The following is a 27,852-nucleotide window of genomic DNA, read 5'->3' on the forward strand; positions in this document are numbered from 1 at the left end:
TGCAGTTCCACAAGGATGGTGGTTATTAATCCCAAATATAAATACAAAACTTTAAACAATATTAGATGCCCATTTTGTGATGATTATGTCATCATCAACATTGAGCTGATGACACTCAAACTTTTTCTAGGCATCCTCTGCCACAACAATTGTGTTACACAAACACACTCTTACAGCAGCCAAAGAAAAGTTTAAGTAAAAGAAAGGGGACCAAGAGCCCAACTAAAGCAATCACTGATCACCACAATGGTGACACTTCAAATTAAACAAATATCAACATCTAAACCTCTGTTAATTCTCACTAAGATCATCTGACAGCAATAGTCAAAGTAATTATGTCTAAATGAGACAATAAATGATGTTGAAATATGTCCACAATGGCCACATCTGAACTAGTGTTTAACCTTGTACGAAGGTTCGATGAACGTCTATATCGGACGTGCAGAACACGTCGAAAAAAGACGTCATATCAACTTTCATTCTAGACCCTCAGTGGACGTCTTTTCAACGTCCGATTTTTGTGACAAAGACGTTGAAAAGACGTCTTTCGGACATCATTTTGCTTAGTGGGAAGTTGACAGCTCTCCTGCAGCATTACAAAGAACATGGGTTGACCCCCCGTGTAAAAACATCCGGTGGCCGTCAGAAATCCGACAAGCGCCTGCTCACGCATGATGACATCTGTCGTGTGGTGTCATTCATCGTAAACTTCGCGGAGCTTCACGGACTGGTTCTTCCAGGTCGAGTCCCTGGCTACATTCATTACACCAAGGCCACAGTTTTTCGTGCCTATGAACTGGCAGTTAGGTCAGGAGGTATGTATTCTTTATTAATGAGCATTTCAGTGTTGAATTGATAAACCTATTATGCTGAAAAATAACATAACAATGTGATAATGAATGCTATTCATTAGTTTTCACATGTAGCCTATGCTTGCTGAGTGATCTTTAGTGAAAGGCTTGTCAGTTAATGATAGACTGTAATTGATGGAAAAGTTTTAAAGTGCATTACAGTTTTTTACAGTCGCTAGGACACATTGCTCAATACTTAAGTCACTTTTTCAAAACTCTTCTTCACACAGTTCTCCTAACTAACTTTCAGCTCGCCACAGCAGTTCATTTCACATTCAAAATGCAGTAACACTACCAAATCACTTCATTCATGTCTCAAATCAACACATTCTTACACAACACTAGCAAAGGTTTAAAGCCAACAAACACACTTTGTCACCCACAACACAATGACCTAAAAACACTAACAAAAGGTAACTTTATACAATGTTACCCTCTGTAAATGCTTTCTTTCTTCTTCCTCTCCACGGTTTAGAATTCACTGTAATATATGTTACTAGAATGAATCAGACATGATGCAGTATACTTTATATATTTTATGTCTTTTTATGTCAGATTTATAGTAATTCCAAAGTACAAAAAATAAAAAAGTTTTGAAAAAGTGACTTAAGTATTGAGAAATGTGTCTTAGCGACTGCAAAAAACTGTAATAGTGCATCAAACTCAAATTGAGGAAGTTCTTCCCAAACTTTGTTTTATCAGAACATCGGGTGGTCAACATTGTGACCTTTCGGCGCCTGTGGAAGACCCTTGTGCCCTACATAGTCCAGACGAAGCCAATGACTGACTTGTGTTGGGAATGCCAAAAAAACAACTCGACCATCTACAAGTCTGCCAACCTGACCGAAGCAGAGAAATCGGAGCGATGCAGAAAACAGGAAGACCACCTCATGAAAGTGATATTAGAACGCTCACTGTACCAAGACATGGTTCAGAAAGCCAAGGATACTGTAAAAGACCTTGGCATTCATGAACTCGGTCCTTGTGATCCATGCTCCCGAGAAATCACAATGCATTACTCGTTTGATTTTGCTCAGCAGGTGCATTTTCCCTCCAATCCACTTCAGCCCGGTCCTATGTACTTCTTGACCCCTCGAAAATGTGGCTTGTTTGGCATTAACTGTGAGGCTATTCCAAGACAGGTTAACTACCTTATCGATGAGAGTGTATGCATCACCAAAGGGCCAAATGCTGTGGTGTCATTCCTGGATAATTTCTTCACTCAATATGGCATGGGTGAAAAGCATGTCCAGCTACATTGTGACAACTGTGTAGGCCAGAACAAGAACAATACTGTACTACAGTACCTGCTATGGAGAGTTCTCAATGGATTCCATGAAACAATTTCATTGAACTTCCTCATTGTGGGCCATACAAAGTTTGCACCAGATTGGGCATTTGGCTTGGTGAAACAAAGCTATCGCCGAAAGATGGTATCATGTCTGGACGATATTGTTGATGTTGTTCGAAGCAGCACACTGACTGGAGTTAACATCCCGCAACTGGTTGGTAGGGAAGATGGGGAAGTCATAGTGAAGCAGCGTGATTGGCAGTCATTCCTGAAGCCATTCTTCCGACATCTCCCAGGAATAACCCGACACCAGCATTATCGGTTTGTAATTTATGGTACTATAATACTAATGGCATATGTCTATTATGCTCAAGTGCTGTGTGTGTGTGTGTGTGTGTGTGTGTGCTTCTGTTACATGGGTATTTGTGTATAATAGTGAATGGATCTTTTACAACTAGTTTTCCCCTGTGTTTTTCAGAATGAGCAGTGACCATCCTGGCTGGGTATTTTACAAGGCCTTTGCCACCTCTGAGGAACAAGGAATATGCTTGCTCCAAGACGACGCACCACCAATCCAGAGACCCCCTGTCATCAAGCCCCCTGGCCTGGATTTGAAAATAAAGAGTTATCTGTACAAAAATATCCGTGAGTTCTGCACAGAAAATACAAAGGACATTACATGCCCAAAACCGCCAGTTGAGAAAGTAAGTTGTCCCTCTCCCTGCCCAGCTAAGAAGAAAAGAGCTTGAATCTGAGTGAGTGTATTTATTGTGTATGGATGTAAGTGAGTGCAATTATTGTGTGAGTGTATTTATCTGCAACGAGAATCCATTACAATGTGTTTATTATTTATTTTAAGCCAATATTTAAATGTTGGTATCTTCGTTATGAGTTTGTTACACTGTTATTGTCAACTAACTCACACACACTCACACACACTCACACACACTCACACACACTCACACACTCACTCACACACACACTCACACACACACTCACACACACACTCACACACACACTCACACACACACACACACACACTCACACACACACTCACACACACTCACACACACTCACACACACTCACACACGCAAAACTGTAGCACCTCTGTTAAATTTTTCTGATTTTAGTAAATTTTTGTAAAAGTGCCTTTTTAATTATTTATTCAAATAAAAACTTTTAAAAAAAAAATGAGCTTCAGTCTGGTTTACTGTAATAGCATTTATATATATTTATATATATTAATGTCTTTGGTCAAATTAAGCTGTAAAATAAATAGTTTATCACTTTAAATGCAATGGATTTTGAACAAAAAACGGGCAAAAAACTTTAAAAGCGATTTTCTCAGGTTTTCAATTGGAATAAGAGGGCAGACGACCATAATTAAAATGTGTATATCTTTACAACCATTCAAGGTATGACTTTGACTAGGATATCATTTGAAAGCTTATGGTCTCCTCTTTCCATTAATATCAAAATGTCAATTTTTCAATTTGGGTCACTGTGACTCATTTTGCTGGATCAGGTCACAATTTATGACTGAAGTCTTGGATATAATCTGTTTATTTTATTTTATTTTATTATTTTTTATTTATTTATTTTTTAGTGGTAGGGGTGTAGAGTAGACGCACGATTGGCGAAAAAAAAATGTTTGTTTGTAAGTGAGTGTGGAGAAGACGCGTTCAGCCGTGATCCACGGACGTACCTTTAAGAGTATAATAATAATAAGTTTAAGTTTAATTTATATAGCGCCTTTCCCAAGCTCAAGGACGCTTCACAATGACAGTAAATAACAAGCAATTTACAAATAAACGGACAATGGACATTTGCCCAGTCCAAGTAATGGGCGATTGCAGTTGCAAATCGCATTACATTTGCAATACAAACATAAAACAGAGGCAACAAACATTAATCACAGACAGCATGGTGGGCAGTTGGAGTAAAGATGCAATAGATTATTGGTACCTAGGTTAACATTGTGACTGTGTTATGTCAAATTAACATTTTCATGACTGATAATACAGATTAAACAAAAGGGTTTTGAGTTTATGCTTAAATTCATGCAACGTGGTTGTATGCAGTATCCAGCGTTGGATCACTAATAGGCTTGTGACGCTCTACTCAACAGTCCGCGTTGTAGCTATGAGGTTTTTTAGGTTTTTTAGTGGTAGGGGTGTAGAGTAGACACACGATAGGCGAAAAAATAAATACAAAATTTGTTTGTAAGTGAGTGTGGAGAACCTTTAAGAGTATCCAGCGTTGGATCACTAATAGGCTTGAGACGCGTCTGCTCAACAGTCCGCGTTGTAACTATGAGGTTTGAGCAGTAGTGCTTCTCAGTGAGGAAAAGCAGAAAATGTTCGTTGTAAGCGAGTTAAGAGAAAAATCAAGAATTATAAATCAAATCGATAGAGCTCCAAAAACAACAACGCATTCAGACGCGACGCATGATAATAACAGGACAAGACATTACTCACCGTGTTTGTTGAGTGATTCTTACTCACCTGAGCTTTTATGAACTCAAAGGCGCGAGCGCCCGAGAGAAAATAAATAAATAAAAATAGCTGAGCGCACGGGTGGTTCGGCAGTGGCAGCGGCCCTCTTGTCCTGAGACACTGGCTCGGCGGAGACCATCTTGTCCTGAGACACTGGTTCGGCGGCGGTGGCCATCTTGTCCGGAGACACTGGCTCGGCGGGCGTGACGTGAACAGTCTCTGGATCGGCAGAAGTGACGTGAACAGTCTCTGGATCACTTGGATTGGCAGAAGTGACGTGAACAGTCTCTGGATCGGCAGACGTGACGTGAACCGTCTCTGAATGACGTTGTGAAGCTCTGGCTCAGCAGGACTGACGGCAGACGTGACGTTGTGAAGCTCTGGCTCAGCAGGACTGACGGCAGACGTGACGTTGTGAAGCTCTGGCTCAGCAGGACTGACGGCAGGACTGACGTGAAGCTCTGGCTCGGCAGGACTGACGTGAAGCTCTGGCTCGGCAGGACTGACGTGAAGCTCTGGCTCGGCAGGACTGACGTGAAGCTCTGGCTCGGCAGGACTGACGTGAAGCTCTGGCTCGGCAGGACTGACGTGAAGCTCTGGCTCGGCAGGACTGACGTGAAGCTCTGGCTCGGCAGGACTGACGTGAAGCTCTGGCTCGGCAGGACTGACGTGAAGCTCTGGCTCGGCAGGACGAGATTCTGGCATGGCGGCCTGGGGAATTGAGAGCACTGAGACCATTAAAAATCTCGGGATATCGGCTGCTCGGGCAGATGTCAGTGGCAGATCGGCCAGCTTGGACACCAGTCCTCTCCACCCTTGGACGGGTCCAGTGGACGCAGTTGTGCTGGCTGATGGTGTGGTCTGCGGTGGGCCAAGCTCCATGGCCGACGGAGCTTCAGCTGTATAGCCCCCCCCCCAAAAAAAGTTAAGGGTGAATCCTCCTCCATTTGGCCAACGGTGAAGGGAGATCCACACAACTGCAGAGTCAGATTTATATATTGGGCCAGGGTCCAGCCAGGGTGATGAAGTGGCATAAGGGAGCTGAACGGCTCAGATAGTCCTCCACGGAAAAAGATCATTAAACATACCTCGTTCATGCAGGACAAGTGAGCCAGCTCCAAAAAGTCCATGATGTATTCCTCAATGGGCCTGTCTCCCTGACGGAGACACATAATCTGTGCTCCTGGATTCATGGTTGGTCGGTCGGTCGTCGCTGCTGGATCTAGGTGTGGCAAAGTTTTCTGTTACGACTGCTCCGAGACAGGTTGAGGATCCAAATGCAGCTTTATTAAGGGGTAATCCAAATACGAAATCCAATAAACAGGCAATGGGTCAAAACACAAGTAGACAGTCCAAACAAACAAACAAACAAACAAACAAACAAAACAAAACAAAACCGGCAGGGGTCAGAGGCAAGAGAGTAATCCACGGAACAGGCAAGACATCCAAAAACCAAGAGACATGAAAACCAGGGAAAGACGCTCAGAAGTGCAGTGCAACAACATACAAAACTTTGCAGTGAGTGATGGGGTGAACCAGGCTTATATGGGGTGAACTAAACAAGAAGATGAGATACAGGTGAATGTGATAATGAGTGCTGATGAGTCCAGGCAGAGAATGATGGGAGATGTAGTCTGTGAGTGAACATGAGAGTCAGGTGTGGAGTGCCCTCTGGTGGCTCTCAAGGCCACTCCAGCTGGTGACCGTTTCTCAAGGGCACTCCAGCTGGTGACCGTTACACATTGACAATGGCAATAAAATCTATTTTGATTCATACTTGGATTCATAGCCTACTCATATATAGCCTACTCGAAAGCCTTGTATGTATATATATATATATATATATATATATATATACATACAAGGCTTTCGGTTCGGTTTTCGGTACGCATTTTCAAACCAAACGGTACTTTTTACCATTTTTCCTGCCGACCAAAATTTCGTTATTTCAACATTTATATCACATAGCACATCCTGTTTTTGATTTGAACATTGTCTAGAGTTTATCTTATTTTTTTATTCAGTGTACACAAGAGTTGCCTATACAGTTTTATCGGTAGATGCTAAGAGACATTTATTTATATATTACCTGTTTGCAAACTTTATATTTTTTTTCTTTGATGGCACATTTTCCTGACCTTTCTGCTCCCCCCTGTGCTTTACAGCTTTACAGGGGAGCTTTACAGGGGGCATGGCTTATCTAAATGAGATGTAAATGAGCCCTATTGTCACTCCCAGCAGGAGAGAGAGGTGAGAACTGCACAATCTTTAGAGGCGGTTTTCTTCCCTTTGAGCTTTTTTGAGTGCCTACCTTCAAATGGCCACAACTTCTCCAAATATTATCAGATTTTCATGTGTTACACATCGTTGGAAAGCTTGGAGACTACACTTTCAGAATCCGTGAATAACTCAAAATTCCCCAGAACCGACTTGTGTCCCTACTTTCCGTGATCGGTCACATTTACTAAGTATTTACTTAGTTATATGCAACAAAGTTTTGTGCAGCTAATGTTAGAAATACGCAGCAAGATTGTGTTGAACTAACTTTTTTGTTTGTTTGTTTTTTGCTGTTATTATGAGTAAGTGCTGTTAAAGTTGACAGACCTTGTTTAAGTTATAGTTAAAAAAAAAGGGAGATGTACTGATACGGATTATTGTAACAGTTAACCAACAGAGTGTTGCATTATGTTGCTTGTAAACGGATGTGGAGCAATTGGGTTCACAGCCCAAGGAACAAAAGGGACCCCCCTTGACCCCTCCCCAGCACGGGAATCTCCTTACCTCTGAAATCTCACACACACACACCCTGCAGCTGTATCAATATCATAAAAGAAACTCAAAATACAGCCAAAGAACGCATGGCATTCGTTTGTTAAATCATTGAAAATAAAATACAAAGAAAAGATGAATTTTTCCACAACAAATTCCTCCTCTTTATCATTCTCTGATAAACAACATAGAAAAATTCACTCTTGTTTTCTAATCAAACCCATTATACTATTAAATCTTTAAGAATAGAATTAATTCAAGTCTTAATTCAAGAACAGTTATACCCTTCATGTCTGATTTTTTTCGTATACCTGATCACTCTACTTGAACTTTGAAAGAAATACGATTTTTTTTAAAGTAAAAAGCTTGTAACAAATAAATAAGCATTTTGTCTGAAACTGGGCTAAAAATGAACAAACATTGTTATCGCATTTTCCTGGTTGAGAACCAGACCCTCAGTCATCCCAGACATAGCTCAAAGCATATAGTGAGAAAAACGTAAATGATTATAATTGCAACTTCCGTCACTCGTACCATCTGCATATTTTGTTCATCCCTAGGATAGACTGTACCCATTAATAACAAAATTATCAGAATAACACATACAATCATAACACTATGTATTTGTATATGTAGCTTTTTTCAATTAATCACAATATTTTGTCAGGAAATGGTTTTACTTCTAAAGCTATTTAATTAAAATCTGTTTAATAAAATCTAACCCGAAAAGTTTTATAATTTGATCATTCGTTGTTCGAAATTATCCCTGACTTTTCCATTACATACCGTCTTTTTTTCTTATCACCATACTTCACATTAATTAATAGATCTTCTACACAGTAAATTCCCCAGTGTTAAATCAACACTGCTCAGAGCACATATGGTCCCACTCTACAGAGTGTTAAAATTAACACTGAAGCAGTGTTGAAGTTAATGAGATAATTAAGTTAACACTGAAGCAGTGTTGAAGTTAATGAGATAATTAAGTTAACACTGAAGCAGTGTTGAAGTTAATGAGATAATTAAGTGATTAATTAAGTGATGATTGGCCATTAGTGGTGACACCTGATGATAACAAGCAGACTCACTGAAGGAAAGACAAACAAGAACAGAAAAAAGAGAAACACAAGAACTACAACTGACTTTCGAGCAATTATTGCACTTATTATTTTACCAGTTTGACTTTATTTCTGTCATACATCTACACATAGTCTTATTTAGATTTAACAGAAGTTTAGATGGTAATGTTTGATGGAATGTTTCGTTTCATGTCACCATTATGGTGACCAGTGGTTGCTTTAGTTGGGCGCTTGACCCTTTACTTTTAAACATTAGTATTTCTCTGGCTGTTCCAACTCTGTGCTTATAGAGCATATGTGTTGTGGGAAGAGAAACTATGACTTTGACTGTGTTTCCTGAAAGCATCGCAAGTCTAATTTAATTGTACAGACCATTTGTTGCAGTTGGTCTGCAACCAAGTTAAGTTTTAGATGCTTTTGCAAATGCAGCCCTGGTTTTGTTTTGATGGTGAAATTACTAGTGACCAGATTTAATGATTGCACCCATCATTATAAATTGATTTTCCAAAAGTTTTATTAATTTTTCACTACAGTAGTTACTTCCAGCAATATTTTAATGATCTGAAAGAATTGAAATCCCACACAGACATCAAGAATCTACATATGAATCTCAACAATGGTGACAATCAAACAAACGCTTAATGTTGCAGTGCATGATGGGAGCCACCAATCAGAACGCATCAATGGCTGACATCATGCATTGCAGCATGAATAAATTATGCAGCTGAATTGTCCTGTAATTTTCATTGTTTTTTCTGTTGGCTTTTATTTTGCTATTGTTTTGTTCTGACTTTAGTAGTTTATTTTGTGATGTTCAGAATTGATCTGTTCATCACTAGTTTGTTTATTGTCACCATTGTTGAGATTCATATGCTGATACTCTATGTCTGTGTGTTTTAACACAAAAACCTTCTTTGCACAAAATATGTTCAATATTTTTCATATTACTGTTGAATCTCAAACTGTAGAATCTCAGAGCTACAATCACCAATACTAAAATGAGTCATCAAGAATACAGTCAAAGATTTAGACTCTGAATGACATCAGTGAATCAGGTCACTACATGATGATATTTATCATCAAAACATATTGTCAGCAGAGGTGGAGATTCCAGGGGTCAGAAAGTAAAAGTCCTGCCATATATTTATTCCACCCATGAACTCACACAGCAAAAACTCTAGTGTTAAATGAACTCTCCTGGGAGTTTATTTGGCTCCAGACTCAAGAGTGTTAAAGTTAACGAGCTAATTAAGTGATTGATTGAGTGATGATTGACCATTATTGAAGACACCTGATGTTAACAAGCAGAATCACTGAAGGAGAAAAATCACAATTTTAGACACCGTTATGGAGATTAGTGTTCGATTTAGTTGGGCAGTTGACCTTCAAATGATTATCTTTAGATTTTGTTTGGCTATTGATCTGAGTTATTACAACCAGATGATCAAAAAGAAAAGGTGATCAGGTGGTGTTGGTTATAATTGAACATAATCATAATTTGATCTGAATCACTGAACTCAACTAGAGCCTAATCTCTGACTTAAATGTATATCGGTCATTACAACATCACAGTAATTCTACAGATTAAGTTCCAGATTTTTCAATATAATTCAAATTATTTCTTAAAAGTTGTTCTGATAAAGAAAAAGAAAATCTTTCTTTAAGGCACACACAGACATCAAGATTCAGTGTATGAATCTCAACAATGGTGACAATAATAAAGCATGTTGCAGTGCATTCTGGGTGCCACCAATCAAAACTCATCCATGGCTCCCATAATGCATTGCGGTATGAATAAATTATGATCTGAATTGTCTTGTTTTCCTAATTGAATATTCTTTTTGTCACCATTGTTGAGATTCATACACTGAATCTTGATGTCTGTGTGTGCCTTAAAGAAAGATTTTCTTTTTCTTTATCAGAACAACTTTTAAGAAATAATTTGAATTATATTGAAAAATCTGGAACTTAATCTGTAGAATTACTGTGATGTTGTAATGACCGATATACATTTAAGTCAGAGATTAGGCTCTAATTGAGTTCAGTGATTCAGATCAAATTATGATTATGTTCAAATATAACCAACACCACCTGATCACCTTTTCTTTTTGATCATCTGGCTGTAATAACTCAGATCAATAGCCAAACAAAATCTAAAGATAATCATTTGAAGGTCAACTGCCCAACTAAATCAAACACTGATCTCCATAACGGTGTCTAAAATTGTGATTTTTCTCCTTCAGTGATTCTGCTTGTTAACATCAGGTGTCTTCAATAATGGTCAATCATCACTCAATCAATCACTTAATTAGCTCGTTAACTTTAACACTCTTGAGTCTGGAGCCAAATAAACTCCCAGGAGAGTTCATTTAACACTAGAGTTTTTGCTGTGTGAGTTCATGGGTGGAATAAATATATGGCAGGACTTTTACTTTCTGACCCCTGGAATCTCCACCTCTGATTGTCAGCAGGTCATGTTTTCTCTTGCAGTAACAAATGTGCTTTATAAACACAATGATGGAACAGTCAGAGAAAAACTACTATTAACAAAATCAAAAGAGTCAAGAGCCCAACTAAAGCAAACACTTACCACCAAAATGGTAACAGTCCATTAAACATTACCGTCTAAACTTTTGTTGAATCTCAAGAACTTTTGTCGATGTATGTCAGAAATAAAGTCAAACTGGTAATAATAAATGCAACAATGTGTAATGACTCGAAGTCAGTTGTAGTTCTTGTGTTTCTCTTTTTTCTGTTATTGTTTTTTCTCTTTCCGTCAATGATTCTGCTTATTAACATCAGGTGTCACCACTAATGGCCAATCACTTAATTAATCACTTAATTATCTCATTAACTTCAGCACTGCTTCAGTGTTAACTTAATTATCTCATTAACTTCAACACTGCTTCAGTGTTAATTTTAACACTCTGTAGAGTGGGACCATATGTGCTCTGAGCAGTGTTGATTTAACACTGGGGATTTTACTGTGTACCTGAAAACACATTTTTCTTTGCACAAGTCAAATTATTAGATTTATATCAATACTAAGCCCTAATTTGATTCAATCAAATAAAAATCACAAAACTTTTCTTCAACCATTAATTGGTCAACATTTTCTCCAGATATGTTGATCATCTCGTTGCCTCATGGACGTTCCATCTTCACCAATATGACACTTTGCATGCCGTAGAGAGGATTTTTCCAACGTTGGCGGGGTAGATAGTTTCTAGCACATATCATTGATCCCCCACTTTATTCTTTGCGTTTGGCGTTTTGGGTTGCTGACGTTGGTTGGTGTGGTTAAGGTCAGATGCTTGGACCCAGGTCTAACACCCTTCAATCATTTTCAAATCCTTACAAGATTTTCCCTTAGATCACGATCGCACCCCCACTGGAATGAGTCATTTACTGTCTGCTGTCACCTGCGAAATGGAGACCTTAAGTGATTTTGTTAGTGACCGCTTGTCTTGTCGTCCCTTTTGGTGTGACCTGTGGAATTTTCAACCTGAAACATATCACTGGATAATTTCTTTCTCACTGAATAGCACTCAGGGTCCTTTTCCCCTGAAAAACACTCAAACCACGTTGCTAATGTTAACAAAACAATACAGAATCATTTCTGTTTGGTTCAAAACATCCTGACATCCTGCAAAATGAAAATTTTAAGTTAGGCATTGCACAGTGTTAGGCACTCTTTCTTCACTTTGCTCATGTTAGCCAGATAATATGTATACGTTTGGAACAGAATCAGTTCTGTTTGATGCAATCCGTTCTGACATCCTGAAAAATAAAAATGTTAAGTTATGCGCTGCGCAAGGTGTGACACCTTCCTGCCACAATAATGACCCAGGCCAGGATTACTAGTCAAATTCATATATAGCCATTGTTTTCATTGGGCACAGTCTGCCCTGCCCGTTCACTTCTGTATGACAAGATCAGCTGGTTTTAGACAAAAGGTCCTTCTAACCCCCTGGGGCTTTCCTAAATGCAAATGGTCCTTTTGACCCCCTGGGCTTTCCTGTCCTTCTGACCCCCTCTGAAGAGTTGAAAGGCTCTTATCTGACCATTTGTTCATGTGTGTGTGTGTGTCTTTGCTCATGCCATGTGTGCAAAAGTCTGCATCTTCTGTAAAGAAAAACAAATGTTGAGGTTATTGTCACATAGTTTTCTTTTGTCTGCTGTGCTGCCGCATCTGTCCTGGCGTTTCCTGTCGAAACAATTCTTGTTATTAGCACACTTAAAAATACAAACAATGCACACAGCAATTTTGTTCGGGGGAAGAATGGCTTCTTGCAGGGCTTTTACCCAATTAAACCCAGTGTCCTTCCAACATTTATCTTCCCACCTGTGCTTTCAGCAAATGTGAACCCCTTAGTAAACCATATTTGGCACCTGTTATCATCCTCCTCTTGATGCACGAGATCTCATCTTGTGCATCAATTTAACATAATAAGATTCTCTTACATTTATCAGACGCTTTTATCCAAAGCGACTTACATTTCAAGATACACATTTACATTCTTATCAGTTCTTGCTTTCCCTCAGAAATCAAACCCATGATGACCTTGGCGTTACAGGTGTCAAACTCTAATGTTTGAGCTACAGGAAAACTGCAATATTTGTTCATATTTATTTGGTAACATTTGTTTGGATAAAGTTTGCTAACCCAAACGTTGTCCTTCAGCCAAATTTCCTTTAGACATCTTTCTTTGCCTCTTAAACAAAAATATTACTTAAAGCCACAATTTCATCTTCTTATCAAATTGTTTTAAAGGGCAGCGGCCCAGAGTCTCACAGCATATCCTGCTTTTCAGGCCTGTCGTTGGTCTCGCAATTCAGTCATCTACAAACATTCTCCAGGTCATCAATTGGTCAGGTCAGGTTGTGGTTTCCACACTTCGTCAACGTCAGTCGAATAACAATCTCCCCCTTTTTACAATACATAACTGTTAAGGGCTCTCTGGATAATCTGATATTTGCCTACGTGTTTGTTGCTGTCAAATCTATAACATTTTCTCAACACATGACTGACGGCTATCTACGACTTCACAATTCTAATTTACACATCAATACTTAAACCTGTCCAGAAAGTAATTCAAATTTACTGCACATCATAAATGACCAAAATAACAATTAACAGACAGAGCTCGATGATCAATCAACTTAAGGCTCGTCCTATGTTCTGTGTTGCCTTCTCATCAGATTGACTCACAATCCTCAGCTTACTTTCAAATTTGTCATTTGCCTTAATCCATCTATAATGCTAAAACACTCTTTCCAGAGGTTAAATGACAAATTTATACACACTATTCAGACAGGATAGTTGTCCTTAACTAACACATACTGTTCAAAACATGAATTAACACTCACACTCATCCCTGACTATGAACCGCTCATATTTCTTATTCATATCTTTTCTCTAAAAAGATTTAAATTTTAAATGACATTTTAACCTTACATTTTCCTGTATCTTTTATCTAATGTTTTTATTTATGGCCTCTTAACCAGTTTCAAAGCATGTCTGTTCATTATTCATTTGATTTTAGAAAAGTCAGCTTGATTGTTTTGGTTCATTATCTTACTTTGCTTCAGCTTTCTTTGGCTGACTGATAACAGAAAGACAGACAGAGCACCATCCCTTCCTCCACTCAAGCAGTCTCTTTCTCTCTCACTATAAGCAAATAATCTTTTCAACAGCCTCCTAGGACTGTAACTAAAATGATCATAGTCATAGTCAATCCTTAATAGTTCACAAATGTCAAAATACAAATGTTTGACTCAAATTAGAACCATTACAACAATCTAAAATACATTAGATACATTAGATTCATTAGATATTTTCTAAGGTTATCTTTAGTTTAAATACTCAATTCACCTAACCTTCGTTTTTCAGAAATTTCTCTTGACTCACCACAAGCTGTTCTCATCTTTAGCCACCACCATGTCTAACGACTAGGGCTGGGTATCGTTCAAAAAATTTCGATACCAATACCGATACCGATACCTTGATTTCGATACCGGTTCCTGAACGATACTTTTTTCGATACCAATTTTATGAAATCCATTTTAACAATATTACATAACACATTACCTCAGAAAAACTTTGGTTTTATTTTTTCAGTTTGACTTATGCTCCTTAGCCAGTGCACAAAGGTACAACATTTTTTTATAAAGAGCTCATGCTCACCAAAGCTGAATTTGTTTGATCAAAATTAGAGTAGAACTTGTAACATTGTGAAATAGTATTACAATTTAAAATCTTATTTGAATATATTTCAGAATGTAATTTATTCCTGTGACGTCAAAGCTGAATTTTCTAAATCATTACTTCAGTGTCAAATGATCCTTCAGAAATATGAAAACAGTTTGCTGCTTAATATTTTGGAAACTATGATACATTTTTTTCATGATTCTTTGATGAATACAACTTTCAAAAGAACAGCATTTATTTGAAACAGAAATCTTTTGTAACATTACACATGTTTTAAGGTCATTTTTTATCACTTTAATGCATCCTTACTGAAAAAAAAATTCTGACTAACCAACGGATTTTTGAACGGCATGTACATTCAGTAGGTCATTATTGCAATATAAACACTGTCAGAGTGATCAACAAGGTATCTCTTCATTTACCAGTCGAAGACGGAGCAACTTTCCGGAGCAAAGCTCTTATGTTTACTCCGTGCACTGTCAAGGTCTTCATCATATCTGTCGTGGTACCGGTCTTTGCAGCAATTATTTTACCGCAAATACTGCATCGCGCGCTGTTGGCATCGAGCCTGGAGAAATGTAGCCACACTTTTGATCGACTTTTCCACATCTTTAGGGTATTGTGTGTGTGTGTGTGTGTGTGTGTGTGTGTGTGTGTGTGTGTGTGTGTACTCGTCTATCTATCTAACTGGGGACCTTGGTGTCGTTACACACTCACTAACAGGGGACCGTCGAGCCAAGTGGGGACATTTTTCAAGTCCCCTGTTGGTCATGCTTTAAAACATGTTAAAATCAGCCAAAACACGCTCTGGTTAATTTTGTACATTTTTGACCAAGTGGGGACTTACATGTGTGTGTGTGTTTAAGTCCATACTCAGCAGCGCTCCTGTAGGCTGGAGCAGGAACTGCAGTGGCCCATTAACACACGTCGTTCACACTTCTCTATTGTCTGAATGGCTGCTGTCCTTGAGAGGCTCTGAGACTGTAGAGCTGCTGTTTAACTGCTTCAGTAACACTTTATAATAACTGCACGCTATTAATCATTAGTTAAGCATTAGTAAAGAGTTAATTCATTTATAAAGCATTAATATACACTAATAAGCAGTATATAAATGCAGTTATAAATGCTTTATTCCTGTTTTAAAAGCATATCTATGTGTTTAATAATTGTATTTTCATACTTTATTAATGATCAATTTATCATTTCTAAATGAAGTATAGCATCATTTACAAAGCAGTTATTTAGGAGTTGTCAGTGGTTCATAAGATCCCTTAGAAAGTGTGAGTAAATGATTAAACTAATTCAATGTACATTCATACATCATACACTTATTATTCAGACATATAGTAATAGTTACTTAGTGTGTTAATAAATGCTTTATTAACATGTATTTCTACTGTAGTTCAGGTAGTTATAAAGCATTTAGTAGAGGTCAGTTCACAATTTTTTGTGAGCTCATCTAAAGTGAGGACTAGTTATGCTAGTTATGTAGGAGATTTAAAGGCTGTTAATATTTCTATGTTCTCTATCATTGTGTTGTGTTGTGTTTGTTTCCTTTTTCTGTTTAGAAGATAACTGAGTCTTTAAATCTCCTTTATAAATGCTTTACTAGGCATAACTAGTCCTCACTTTTGCTCACAAAATAGTGAACTGACCACTACTAAATGCTTTATAACTCCCTGAATCTACTACATTTACTCACACTTTCTAAGTGATCTTATTAATCACTGACAACTCCTAAATAACTGCTTTGTAAATAATGCTATACTTCATTTAGAAATGATAAATTGATAATTAATAAAGTATGAAAATACAATTATTAAACACATTATAGATATCCTTATAAATCAAGAATACAGCATTTAAAGCTGTATTTATAAACGGCTTATTAATGTCTGCTTTATGAATTATGATTTAACTGTTTACTAATGCTTAACTAATGATTAATTAAATGCAGTTATTATAAAGGGTTACCATATATATATTATATAATATTTTTCAGAATATAACTTCAAATATGCATTTTTGTAATAAAAAATAAAATAAAAAAAACATGCCAAGAGGGGATCTACAACTCAATGTTATAATTATAATGTAATTATTATTATATTATAAAGGTATTAATAATGCGACAGATAGTATTGGCTGCCTATTAATTAAAACATCATTTCTACAAAAAAAAAAAAAAAAAAAATCAATAGACATGTCCTTATTTTTCTGTTTCCTTTGTTTCTAGGATGTTGATGTACAGAGAAAGTCAGTGTTTGAAATATTGCTCAATTTAAATGCAACCAAACATATGTCGTTCGTTACCATCCAACAGTGGACCTTTCTTTAAGATCTAATTCAAAACTTTTGAGTTGACTTGCTGCATCTGGTCATTTTGAAGAAACAAAAATGAAATCATTTTTTTCATAATATAACTTTAAAAAAAAATAAAATTAAAAAAAATAAACATGCCAAGATTGAATCTCAACTCTGAACGATCTCTACCTATACAACAGTGGACTCACAATAGCCTGCAATGGAACTGTGTGTGTGTGTGTGAATAGTTAAGTATGTCTTTATTTTGTAACTATAAGTTATATATATTTATATATAGGCCTTCATAGATACTTTCTATGCTTGGTTATGCAGTCCCTAACAATTTACTTGCCATTGTTATGTGCCATTGCACTCACACATACATGTCTATATTACTAACAGACCAATGTCGCTCTACACTGGCCAAGTGAGGACTCAATGAACGATGTCTATCTATACAAGAGAGGACTTGAACAGTGTGTGTGTGTGTGTGTGTGTGTGTGTGTGTGAACAGTGAAGTGAACTGGCAGTGAAGTCTGTCTTCATTATGTATATATAGTATATTATATAGTATATTATATATTATGCCTTTTATCAGTCATAATATTTGTTTATTTTATTTAACACTTATTTTCTCTCTTCATAGATACTTTCTATGTTTGGTTATGCAGTCCCTTTAGGGTTTATAGGATTAATCAAACAGAAATAGCTCTTTAAGGTAACGATTTCAGGTCACTATAGTGACCTATATTTAGTATAGTGTAAAGCATACTTTATACAGTGAATAATGATTTTATTAATCAAAATGAACTTCGCGTCCCCAGTTGGATGGTAAAGAACGATACGTGTTTGGCTGCTTTGTACATTTCTTGCCATCACAAACACACTGTAAAGATTTTGGAGGTCAATCTCAAAATGTTATGTCGAAAAACTAAAGTGCAATAAATAATACACGCTTTAGGGTCTGTTTACACGACATCATTTTCAACTGAAAACTGAAAACGTTTTGGCCGTTCATTTCAACGAAAATGCCATTTTGGGGGCCTGACAATGAAAGCTTTTGAAAACGAGTTTTTGTGAGCTCATCTAAAGTGAGGACTAGTTATGCCTTGTAAAGCATTTATAAAGGAGATTTAAAGGCTGTTAATATTTCTATGTTCTCTATCGTGTTGTGTTTGTTTCCTTTTTCTGTTTAGAAGATAACTGAGTCTTTAAATCTCCTTTATAAATTATTTACAAAGCATAACTAGTCCTCACTTTAGATGAGCTCGCAAAATAGTGAACTGACCACTACTAAATGCTTTATAACTGCCTGAATCTACTACATTTACTCACACTTTCTAAGTGATCTTATTAATCACTGTAAACATCTAAATAACTGATTTGTAAATAATGCTACACTTCATTTAGAAATGATAAATTGATTTAATAAAGTATGAAAATGCAATTATTAAACACATTATAGATATGCTTCTAACTCAATAATACAGCGTTTAAAGGTGTATTTATAAACTGCTTACTAATGTCTGCTTTATGAATTATGATTTATCTGTTTACCAATGCTTAACTAATGATTAATAGGATGCAGTTTTTATAAAGGGTTACCATATATATTATATTATATTTCTCAAAATATAACTTCAAATTTGCATTTTTTTTATAAAAAAAAAAGCTTGCCAAGAGGGGATCTGCAACTAAATGTTATAATTATAATGTAATTATTATTATATTAAGATATTAATAATGCGACTGATAGTATTGGCTGCCTATTAATTAAAACATAATTTCTACTCTTAAAAAAAATCAATAGACATGTCCTTATTTTTCTGTTTCCTTTGTTTCTAGGATGTTGATGTACAGAGAAAGTCAGTGTTTGAAATATTGCTCAATTTAAATGCAACCAAACATATGTCGTTCGTTACCATCCAACAGTGGACCTTTCTTTAAGATCTAATTCAAAACTTTTGAGTTGACTTGCTGCATCTGGTCATTTTGAAGAAACAAAAATTAAATCATTTTTTTCATAATATAACTTTAAAAAAATCAAAATTAAAAAAATTAAAAAAATTAAACATGCCAAGATTGAATCTCAACTCTGAACGATCTCTACCTATACAACAGTGGACTCACAATAGCCTGCAATGGAACTGTGTGTGTGTGTGTGTGTGTGTGTGTGAACAGTTAAGTATGTCTTTATTTTGTAACTATAAGTTATATATATTTATATATAGGCCTTCATAGATACTTTCTATGCTTGGTTATGCAGTCCCTAACAATTTACTTGCCATTGTTATGTGCCATTGCACTCACACATACATGTCTATATTACTAACAGACCAATGTCGCTCTACACTGGCCAAGTGAGGACTCAATGAACGATGTCTATCTATACAAGTGAGGACTTGAACAGTGTGTGTGTGTGTGTGTGTGTGTGTGTGTGTGTGAACAGTGAAGTGAACTGGCAGTGAAGTCTGTCTTCATTATGTATATATAGTATATTATATAGTATATTATATATTATGCCTTTTATCACTCATTTTGAAAACGATGCCTTTACCATCTGCATGTAAACAACATAAACGTGAATTTGTGAAATTGTTACGTCATTCCAACCCGGTCACACTAAATGCGTCTCTATAGCACACATTGTGTTTATTGTGCAATTTATACGTGCATATGATAGGCATGGGTGGGTTTAGGGTAGGTTTAGTAGTGGTGTGTAATATGTAATATGTATTATATGTTTGGTTAGGATTAGTTTTGTAGGATGTGTGTGTATTACACTCAATAAAGTGCGTATTATATGCATGTAAAAAAATATATTTTCGCGTAAAAATTGCACGATAAACACAATGCGTGCCATAGAGATGCATTTTCATGAGATCAGGCAGGTCATGCACAAGTATATAACATGGTCACATGCGTACTTATCATCACGTGTTCACATGTTCATGAGTATTTGAGTTTTTTTTTTTTTTTTTTTTTTTTTTTGACAAAGTAAGAAAGGTTTGGGGTGTGCTTTTAGATGGGCCTTTAAAATTTGACAAACAAATATCTTCAGTAACTGGATCTAGTTTCTATCAACTCCGTCTTTTGTCTAAAATTAAACACTTCCTAACTGACAAAACACTAGAGATGGCTGTTCATGCTTTTATTACTTCCCATTTAGACTACAGCAACTCATTGTATTGCGGTATTTCCAAGTCACAAATCGCTCGCCTTCAACTGGTCCAAAATGCTGCAGCAAGATTTATTCACAAAAGTAGTAAATATAATCACATGATGATGATGATACATTTTATTTATATTGCGCTTTTCTGCTTTACATATAGCCTCACATTCAAGCTGGGGGCAAGCTGGGGCCAGTTGTACTGTTAGAGGGGCCAGTTTAGACCTTATTGTTGTCATATCATTTTCTGCACTGCACTATAGGCATTAACAGGCAAAATACCATGATTACCAATCATTCAACAATGTATTTGCATTGCCATTATATTTTTTAAAATTTGCATTACATATTCAGAATCAGTCACATTAACTGCATTCTACGATTTTTGTGGTTTTTTTTGCAAAAAGATCAGCAAATTCATCTAGATTTAAGGCCTTTGCCCTCCTTGACTCAATACTTAGAACACCTAAATTGCTTAATCTGTCATCTGACATTGTGGACCTGAGATAGGTTTTCACCAGCTTTAGTGCATACAATATAATATACAATTAAATTATGCTTATTTTAAATGTATTGTGCAGGCTAGGTATAAAAAATATAGGAAAAACCATGATAATATGAAACGCTTCAAAACAGAGCGCACAAAGCGCGTATGCGCATCGCGGGTGCAGAATGATGTGCTCAAAGCAACATGGAGTCACAGTGTTCAGCGCTGCACAAGTGCGCATTTAAAAGTTCACGGCACAAAGCGAAGAAATTTCGAGCGCACAAATCCTACACTGTTAGACCTTACCGGGTTTTTTTACAGTAAAATACTGGCAACACTGTTGCCAGTAAAATACTGTTAATTGTACAGTTCTTTACTGTAATCTAGTTTGTTTCTGTAAAAATGCACTAAATTCTAATTCAAGTTAACTAATTACACTTGCAGAAACCGACTGCCTTAAATTGACCAACTGTCATTTAAATGTATTAACTAAAATTTATAATGCATTAATAATGTGAGCAAAGTATTACTATGAACTTCTTTCATTTGAGACCAATAAAAAACTATTGAACATAAAGAGATTTCCACTGGACCAGCAACTACACAGTCACCGCCTGGTAAATAAAGCAACATGCAGTATATCATCAATGTTTGTAGATCTTCTGCTGGACTGAAGCACAGGCTCTACTCTTCTGCACAATGGTGACCCAAAAAACAAGATTTTACAGTAAACTACTGGCAACAGTGTTGCCAGTATAAAACAGTTTTATAACTTACAGTTTATTACTGTTAAAATACATTTTGTGGGTGTGTCTTTTTATCTTACACTGTTAACCCTTTCAACCCCACAGGAAAATCCACACTACAAAGAGTAAAAAGTAACATTGAGACAGTGTTGCAGTGAGATAATTAAGAGAATGTGTAAGTGATTGTTGAGCATTAGTGATGAACACCTGCTGTTAGAACAGAAAATAGAGAAACACAAGAAATACAACTAACTTCCAGCCATTACACATTATTATACTTATTATTAACCAGTATGACTTTATTTCTGTCATACATCTACAGAAGTTGTTATTAAGATGTTTAATTGAAAATGTTTGTTTGAAGTTACCATTATAGAGATCAGTGCTTGCTTTAGTTGGGATGCTGATGCTAAAACATTCTTTTTTCTTTTGCTACTGTGCTACTGTGTTTTTGCAAGTCACACTTGTGCGCACACAGTTTATGAATGATTGCGGTTGTAATGCTTATGGTGACAAATTCATCATATTGCCTGTTCATTCACTAAGGAATTAATTCTTGTTCATTCAGAGTTTTATCCTCGATCAAAAGTGTTACATTAGCTCTACTGTGAAACTACAGCAATAAATTGCTATGACTAATTTTTTTTAACACATCATGCATAAATCAAAAATAAAGCTACACTATGTTTTAGAAACACAGATATATCACAATTTAGCACATTAATCTCAACAATGGTGGCAATATTATTATTATTTTTTTATTCATGCAGCAGTGCATGCTGGGAGTTTTATATTATCCTGGAACCCAGCATGCATTGTGACATGAAACTTTTCACCATTGTTGAGATTCATGTGCTGATTGTTGATATCTGTGTGTGTCTGAGTCAAGCAGGAGAAAAATAAAATTGAATGCACTATATGATTGTTATTTTTCAGAAGACATGATTACAAAAATTTTGATTTCATTTTGTAGATACACAGATTTATGTTAAATATGACATATCCATAATTTCAATGAATATATACAGGAAAAATCTGAAAATCAGATAATCCAAGATGACTGTGACATCATCACAAAAGAAAAAAAAAACACCTGATCATCTTCCTCTTGACTTTTTCTTGCCATAACAAATGTGTTTTATAAACTCACTGTTACAGCAGTCAGAGAGAGATGAAAAGTAAGAAGTCAAGAGACAAGACCAACTAAAGCAAATACTGATCTCCATTATGGTGACAACAAACTTTATTATAAACTAAATCTTTGTTAATTCTCAACAAGAACTTTTGTACATGTATGAAAGAAATAATCGTAACCTGGTTTGTAAACTGGTTTCACACTCAGTGTTGCTGGAAGTCAGTTGTAGTTTTTGTGTTTCTCTTTTTTCTGTTCTTGTTTCTCTGTCCTTCAGTGATTCTGCTTATCAGGTGTTCATCAGTGTCTCAATTCACTCACTTCTTTTCATTCACTCAGTCAAGTGGACTATATTAGTGAACTAATGTAGGGAATAGTGAATGAGGGTATAGGGTGTGATTGGGAAAACAGCCTCTGAGTGTCGATTTTGAGCGCTGTTCATTTACAGTATATTCCTGTAGGCTATTTTTGTTTTCTACGGTATATTACTGTTTTAATGGAAAATGGTATGATACTGTCTGAATTACGCCTTTTTTTACAGCAAGGGCTAACAGTGTAGTGTAGCCTATATCTGTCCAACAGTTTATTGATCATTTGTTTCTTCACATAGTGAAGTTTTAAATTCCAGTTATTGTGCGTTTGATGCCGATTCATAGTCCTTGTGGTGTGAACAGGCACACGGTAGCGAGTCGTTTTAAAACAGCAACAAACATAAAATACAAATACACAAAATAAAGTCATTTTATGCAAATCCACAGCCTTTTATCTACAGATCAAGCATTATAATGTGTATATATCATATTGGAGAGAGTTTTACCGTGCATATATATAACATAATATAAATTAACATTACAAAAGTTAATGATAGTACATTTCAAATACCTAAAAATTGACAATTAAGTGATTTTGTTCGAGTCAAAAATATTACTTAACATTAATGAACCAACGGTACACATTTTTTACTTTAGCAATCTTATGGGTTGTGGTCTCTCAGACATTGGCAGTAATAAAAATACAATAAAAACATAGTTTCCCTTTGGACTTAAATTACATATCTTTGTGGTATACGGTAGAAATATTGCACATTTCAGTCTAGCTTAGGTTTTTAAAATAAATAACACAGTCTTGGAAATAATATGTAAGCATGTGCAAATAAGCCTGTATAGTAAATCAAGTTCTGTTGGTCTTTGTGTTTAAGTGAGAAATTAATTCATTTAAATTGAAAGATCTCAATGTTTATAAGATCTTTCAATTATGTTTAACAGTTTTGAGCGTATAAAAGAGTGTATAAAAATGGGCTCTGAGTTTTGGCAGTGGTTGTGTCTAAGTGAAATATGTAGTTTGGAAGATGTAGTCACTGAATGCATTAATACAACATTGAATGACACAGACATTTGCAACACTTCTACAGTAATACCGTAGTAAAATATTTTCAGAATCTAAAAAATTAAATACTATCAAAACAATTAGATGTAGCTGAACACATACAGGTATTAATCTTTCAGTTTCATCACCATCTATAAAAAGGGGAAACTTGGGGGAAATGTGTACTGTACTGTAAACAATGACCATGTGACATAAAATGCTGTGAATTCTGAACAACAGAAAACAGCAGAAATATGTTAGAATTCTACCCGTTATTTGTGTGTTTTTTTATTTAACGTGTGTTTTTGGGGGGTAAAACCTTTTCTAGTGTTCTGGAAGAATGAGTTGATCTGAGAATGAAGTTTCAGTGCATTTTGAATGTGAAATGAACTGCTGTCAAGCTGTAAGTTGGTTTGGAGAAGATATCATGGTCTTTTAACCTGATATCATTTAAGACATCATTTAAGACTGTGGTATAAATGATTGAATGATTTAACCATAACTCATTACTATCCTTGATATTCTAAAATAGGTATTTTTCATGTGTATGTAGACTAGGGTGTGTGATATTGAGTTGTTGCACTTCCCCCCCACACGCAATTTACATATCAATGCAGGAAGGCCTTAAAGGCCAGTGTTTTTCTTAGGTGAGAAAACTGGCCAACAACCCCCAGAGTAGTGTTACCAATATCTGTGCAACTTCTCAAATACACTAGAATAAACTAGAGAAAACGCTGGGATTTACCCTGCCAAATTAAATTAAATTACAGGTTTTTACAATCGCTATGACACATTTCTCAATATTTAGGTACATTTTCAAAACTCTTCACTCAGTTCTCCTAACCAATTTACAGCTTGACAGCAGTTCATTTCACAATCAAAATGCACTGAAACTTCATGTCTCAGATCAACTCATTCTTCCAGAACATTAGAAAAGGTTTCACCCATACACTTAGTGATACACTTTGTCACACATAAAACAAAAAAACACAAACAACAGGAGCATTACACAATGTTTTCTTTTGTAAAATGCTTTCATAAAACAAGAATGACACTATCTACTGTTTATAATTCACTGCAGTTGATGTTACATAATCCTTTTTGATTACAGCCCAGTTATCATCTATGATAATATTGAGCAGGTGGATACCTATAAGTATATAGGTGTGGTCATTGATCGTTCATTTACTTGGAAAGCCCACATTGATTATCTTTGTTCAAAATTCCGGCAACGATTGTATTTTTTTAAGAAGACTTAGGCTGTTCGGTGTAAATCAGAGAATTATGCAATTATTTCATTATGCCGTTTTAGGTAGTCTTTTAAATTATAGGATGCAAACTTCATATGGCAATCTTTCGGTCCAATTAAAATCACAGCTTGCATGTCTTGTGAAAACTGCAATGTAAGTTATGGGTGTAAGAGAGTACTCATCACTTCAATCAATTTACGAATCGTGGATTTTTAAAAAAATGCACAGACAATAGTGAGTGATTCAAGCCATGTTTTATTTCCAATGTATCAGCTTCTGCCATCATGGAGACGGTATAGAGTCCCACTGAGTAAGAGTAACCGTTAGTGTACACTGTTAACCCTTGCTGTAAAAAAAGGCCTAATTCTGACAGTATCATACCATTTTCCATTAAAACAGTAATATACCGTAGAAAACAAAAATAGCCTACAGGAATATACTGTAAATGAACAGTGCTCAAAATCGACACTCAGAGGCTGTTTTCCCAATCACACCCTATACCCTCATTCACTATTCCCTACATTAGTTCACTAATATAGTCCACTTGACAGAGTGAATGAAAAGAAGTGAGTGAATTGAGAAACTGATGAACACCTGATAAGCAGAATCACTGAAGGACAGAGAAACAAGAACAGAAAAAAGAGAAACACAAGAACTACAACTGACTTCCAGCAACACTGAGTGTGAAACCAGTTTACAAACCAGTTTAACATTATTTCTTTTGTACAAAAGTTATTGTTGAGAATTAACAGATATTTAATTGTTGATGTTTTATTGAAAATAATAAAGTTATTATCACCATGATGGAGATCAGTATTTGTTTTAGTTGGGCTCTTGAACCATTGACTTTATTATAACAGTTATTCTCTGACTGCTTTAACTATGAGTTTATAAAACACATGTGTTATGGCAAGAAAAAGTCAAGAGAAAGATGATAAGATGTTTATGACTGTTGTGATGATTACATAATCATTCTCTGATCTTAACCAGTGTAACATTTTTGGATTTATGGGTTTTTCATATTAATCATATCTGTAAATCTATAAAGTGAAATACACCAATGTTTCTGTAATTAGTTATTCTGAAGAATATTGAAGTAATATAGTGTTTTAAAACTTTTTGAACTCCTGCTTAACTCAGACACACACAGACATCAACAATCAAGTCATGAATCTCAACAATGGTGACAATAAAAACTTTCATGTCGCAATGCATGCTGGGTTCCAGGATTGTATAAAACTCCCAGCATGCACTCCTGCATGAATAAATAAATACAAATAAATTATTGCAACCATTGATGAGAGACATATGCAGATGTTTGATATCTCAGTGTTTTTACAAGACATTGTAGCTCTGTTTCTTTTTTAGGCTTTGCATTATGTGTTAAAAAAATTATCATTGTAATTTATTACTGTAGTTTCACACTGGTGGTAATATAACACTTTTGATACAGAATTAAAAACCGAAAGAGATTTAGCGTATGAACAGGTTATACGTTGAGTTAGTTTCATCATAATCAGCATAGCTGCAATCATTCATAAACTGTATGTGCATAAGTGCAAAGACACAGTTCATTCAGCCAGTGAAATACTAATGTTAAATAGTCAAGGGTCAGCATCCCAACTAAAGCAAACACTGATCTCCATCATGGTAACTTCAAACCAAACATTTTCAATTAAACATCTCAATAACAACTTCTGTTAGCCTAGAAATCTAGACGCACCCTAGCGGCAGCAAAATGTATTTTGCAGCCAGGGTCAGTCTAGCAACTCTCAATAGACCTTCTAGCTGCAAAAACCTAATTTGGGTCAGGCCAATCACGTCGTGTATAGAGTAGGCCGGGGCGGGCTTAACATATGACGACAGAGTTGCGACGGTTACCTGCCTGCGACTTGAAAACAAAGAATGACGGCTGCTGGAGAACAGTCTTTCGAATCGGCTTTGTCCGCGGCTCTGGAGGACTTGGAGTTAGGTTTTTCTTTGAGAAAAGAGCAAAGAACGGCACTTAAGTCATTCTTAAAAAAAGGAAGATGTGTTCGTCGTTTTGCCAGCCAGATATGGCAAAAGTTGAATCGATCAACTAGCTCCGCTGTGGGGAAAACGCTCTGGTTGGTTGAAACGCTGTCCTATTGCGTGCAGAGGGAATTTGAAAGACAGCCGTTTATCCCGCCCCTCGGAGTGAGCGTGTCTATGGTGAGTTGCCAGACTAAACATCTTGATGTAAGTCTGGCTCGCCAGGCTAAACTTCTGTAGATGTATGACAGAAATAAAGTCGTACTGTTAATAATAAGTGTAAAAATGTGTAATGGCTGGAAGGTAGTTGTAGTTCTTGTGTTTCTCTATTTTCTGTTTGTGTGTTCCTCTTTCCTTCAGTGATTCTGCTTGTTAACAGCAGGCGTTATTCACTAATGCTCAACAATCACTTATTTCACTTATTAACTTATTATTCAGCATATTCACTTAATTATCTCACTGCAACACTGCGTCAATGTTACTTTTTACTCTTTGTAGTGTGGATTTTCCTGTGGGGTTGAAAGGGTTAACAGTGTAAGATAAAAAGACACACCCACAAAATGTATTTTAACAGTAATAAACTGTAAGTTATAAAACAGGTATATACTGGCAACACTGTTGCCAGTAGTTTACTGTAAAAATTTAGTTTTTGGGTCACCATTGTGCAGAAGAGTAGAGCCTGCGCTTCA

The 27,852-nt window shown here is 36.1% G+C and overlaps 2 protein-coding genes across 3 annotated transcripts in view; one reads left to right on the forward strand and one right to left on the reverse strand.

Moving 5' to 3' along the window:
- Positions 1-27,852, reverse strand: part of LOC309493862 (complement C3-like) — a 217,148-nt gene that overhangs the window by 41,162 nt on the left and 148,134 nt on the right. The window contains exon 6 of one of the 2 annotated variants that reach the window (XM_082163136.1): positions 5,846-5,921. The exons of the other annotated variant lie outside the window; for it this stretch is intronic. Coding sequence (XP_082019262.1) covers positions 5,861-5,921 — 61 coding nt within the window. The 3' untranslated portion in view covers positions 5,846-5,860. Of the gene's footprint in view, positions 1-5,845; positions 5,922-27,852 lie in introns of those variants that run through there. 2 annotated transcript variants of the gene reach the window in all.
- Positions 1,473-2,891, forward strand: LOC309494718 (uncharacterized protein; the record flags this gene model as incomplete). Its single annotated transcript, XM_082164129.1, has 2 exons — positions 1,473-2,463; positions 2,621-2,891. The coding sequence occupies exons 1-2, from the start codon at positions 1,631-1,633 to the stop codon at positions 2,889-2,891; spliced, it is 1,104 nt and encodes a 367-aa protein (XP_082020255.1). The 5' UTR covers positions 1,473-1,630.

Source organism: Leuciscus leuciscus (assembly GCF_965113295.1).
Source record: "Leuciscus leuciscus genome assembly, chromosome: 3".
Classification (NCBI taxonomy): Eukaryota; Metazoa; Chordata; class Actinopteri; order Cypriniformes; family Leuciscidae; genus Leuciscus; species Leuciscus leuciscus.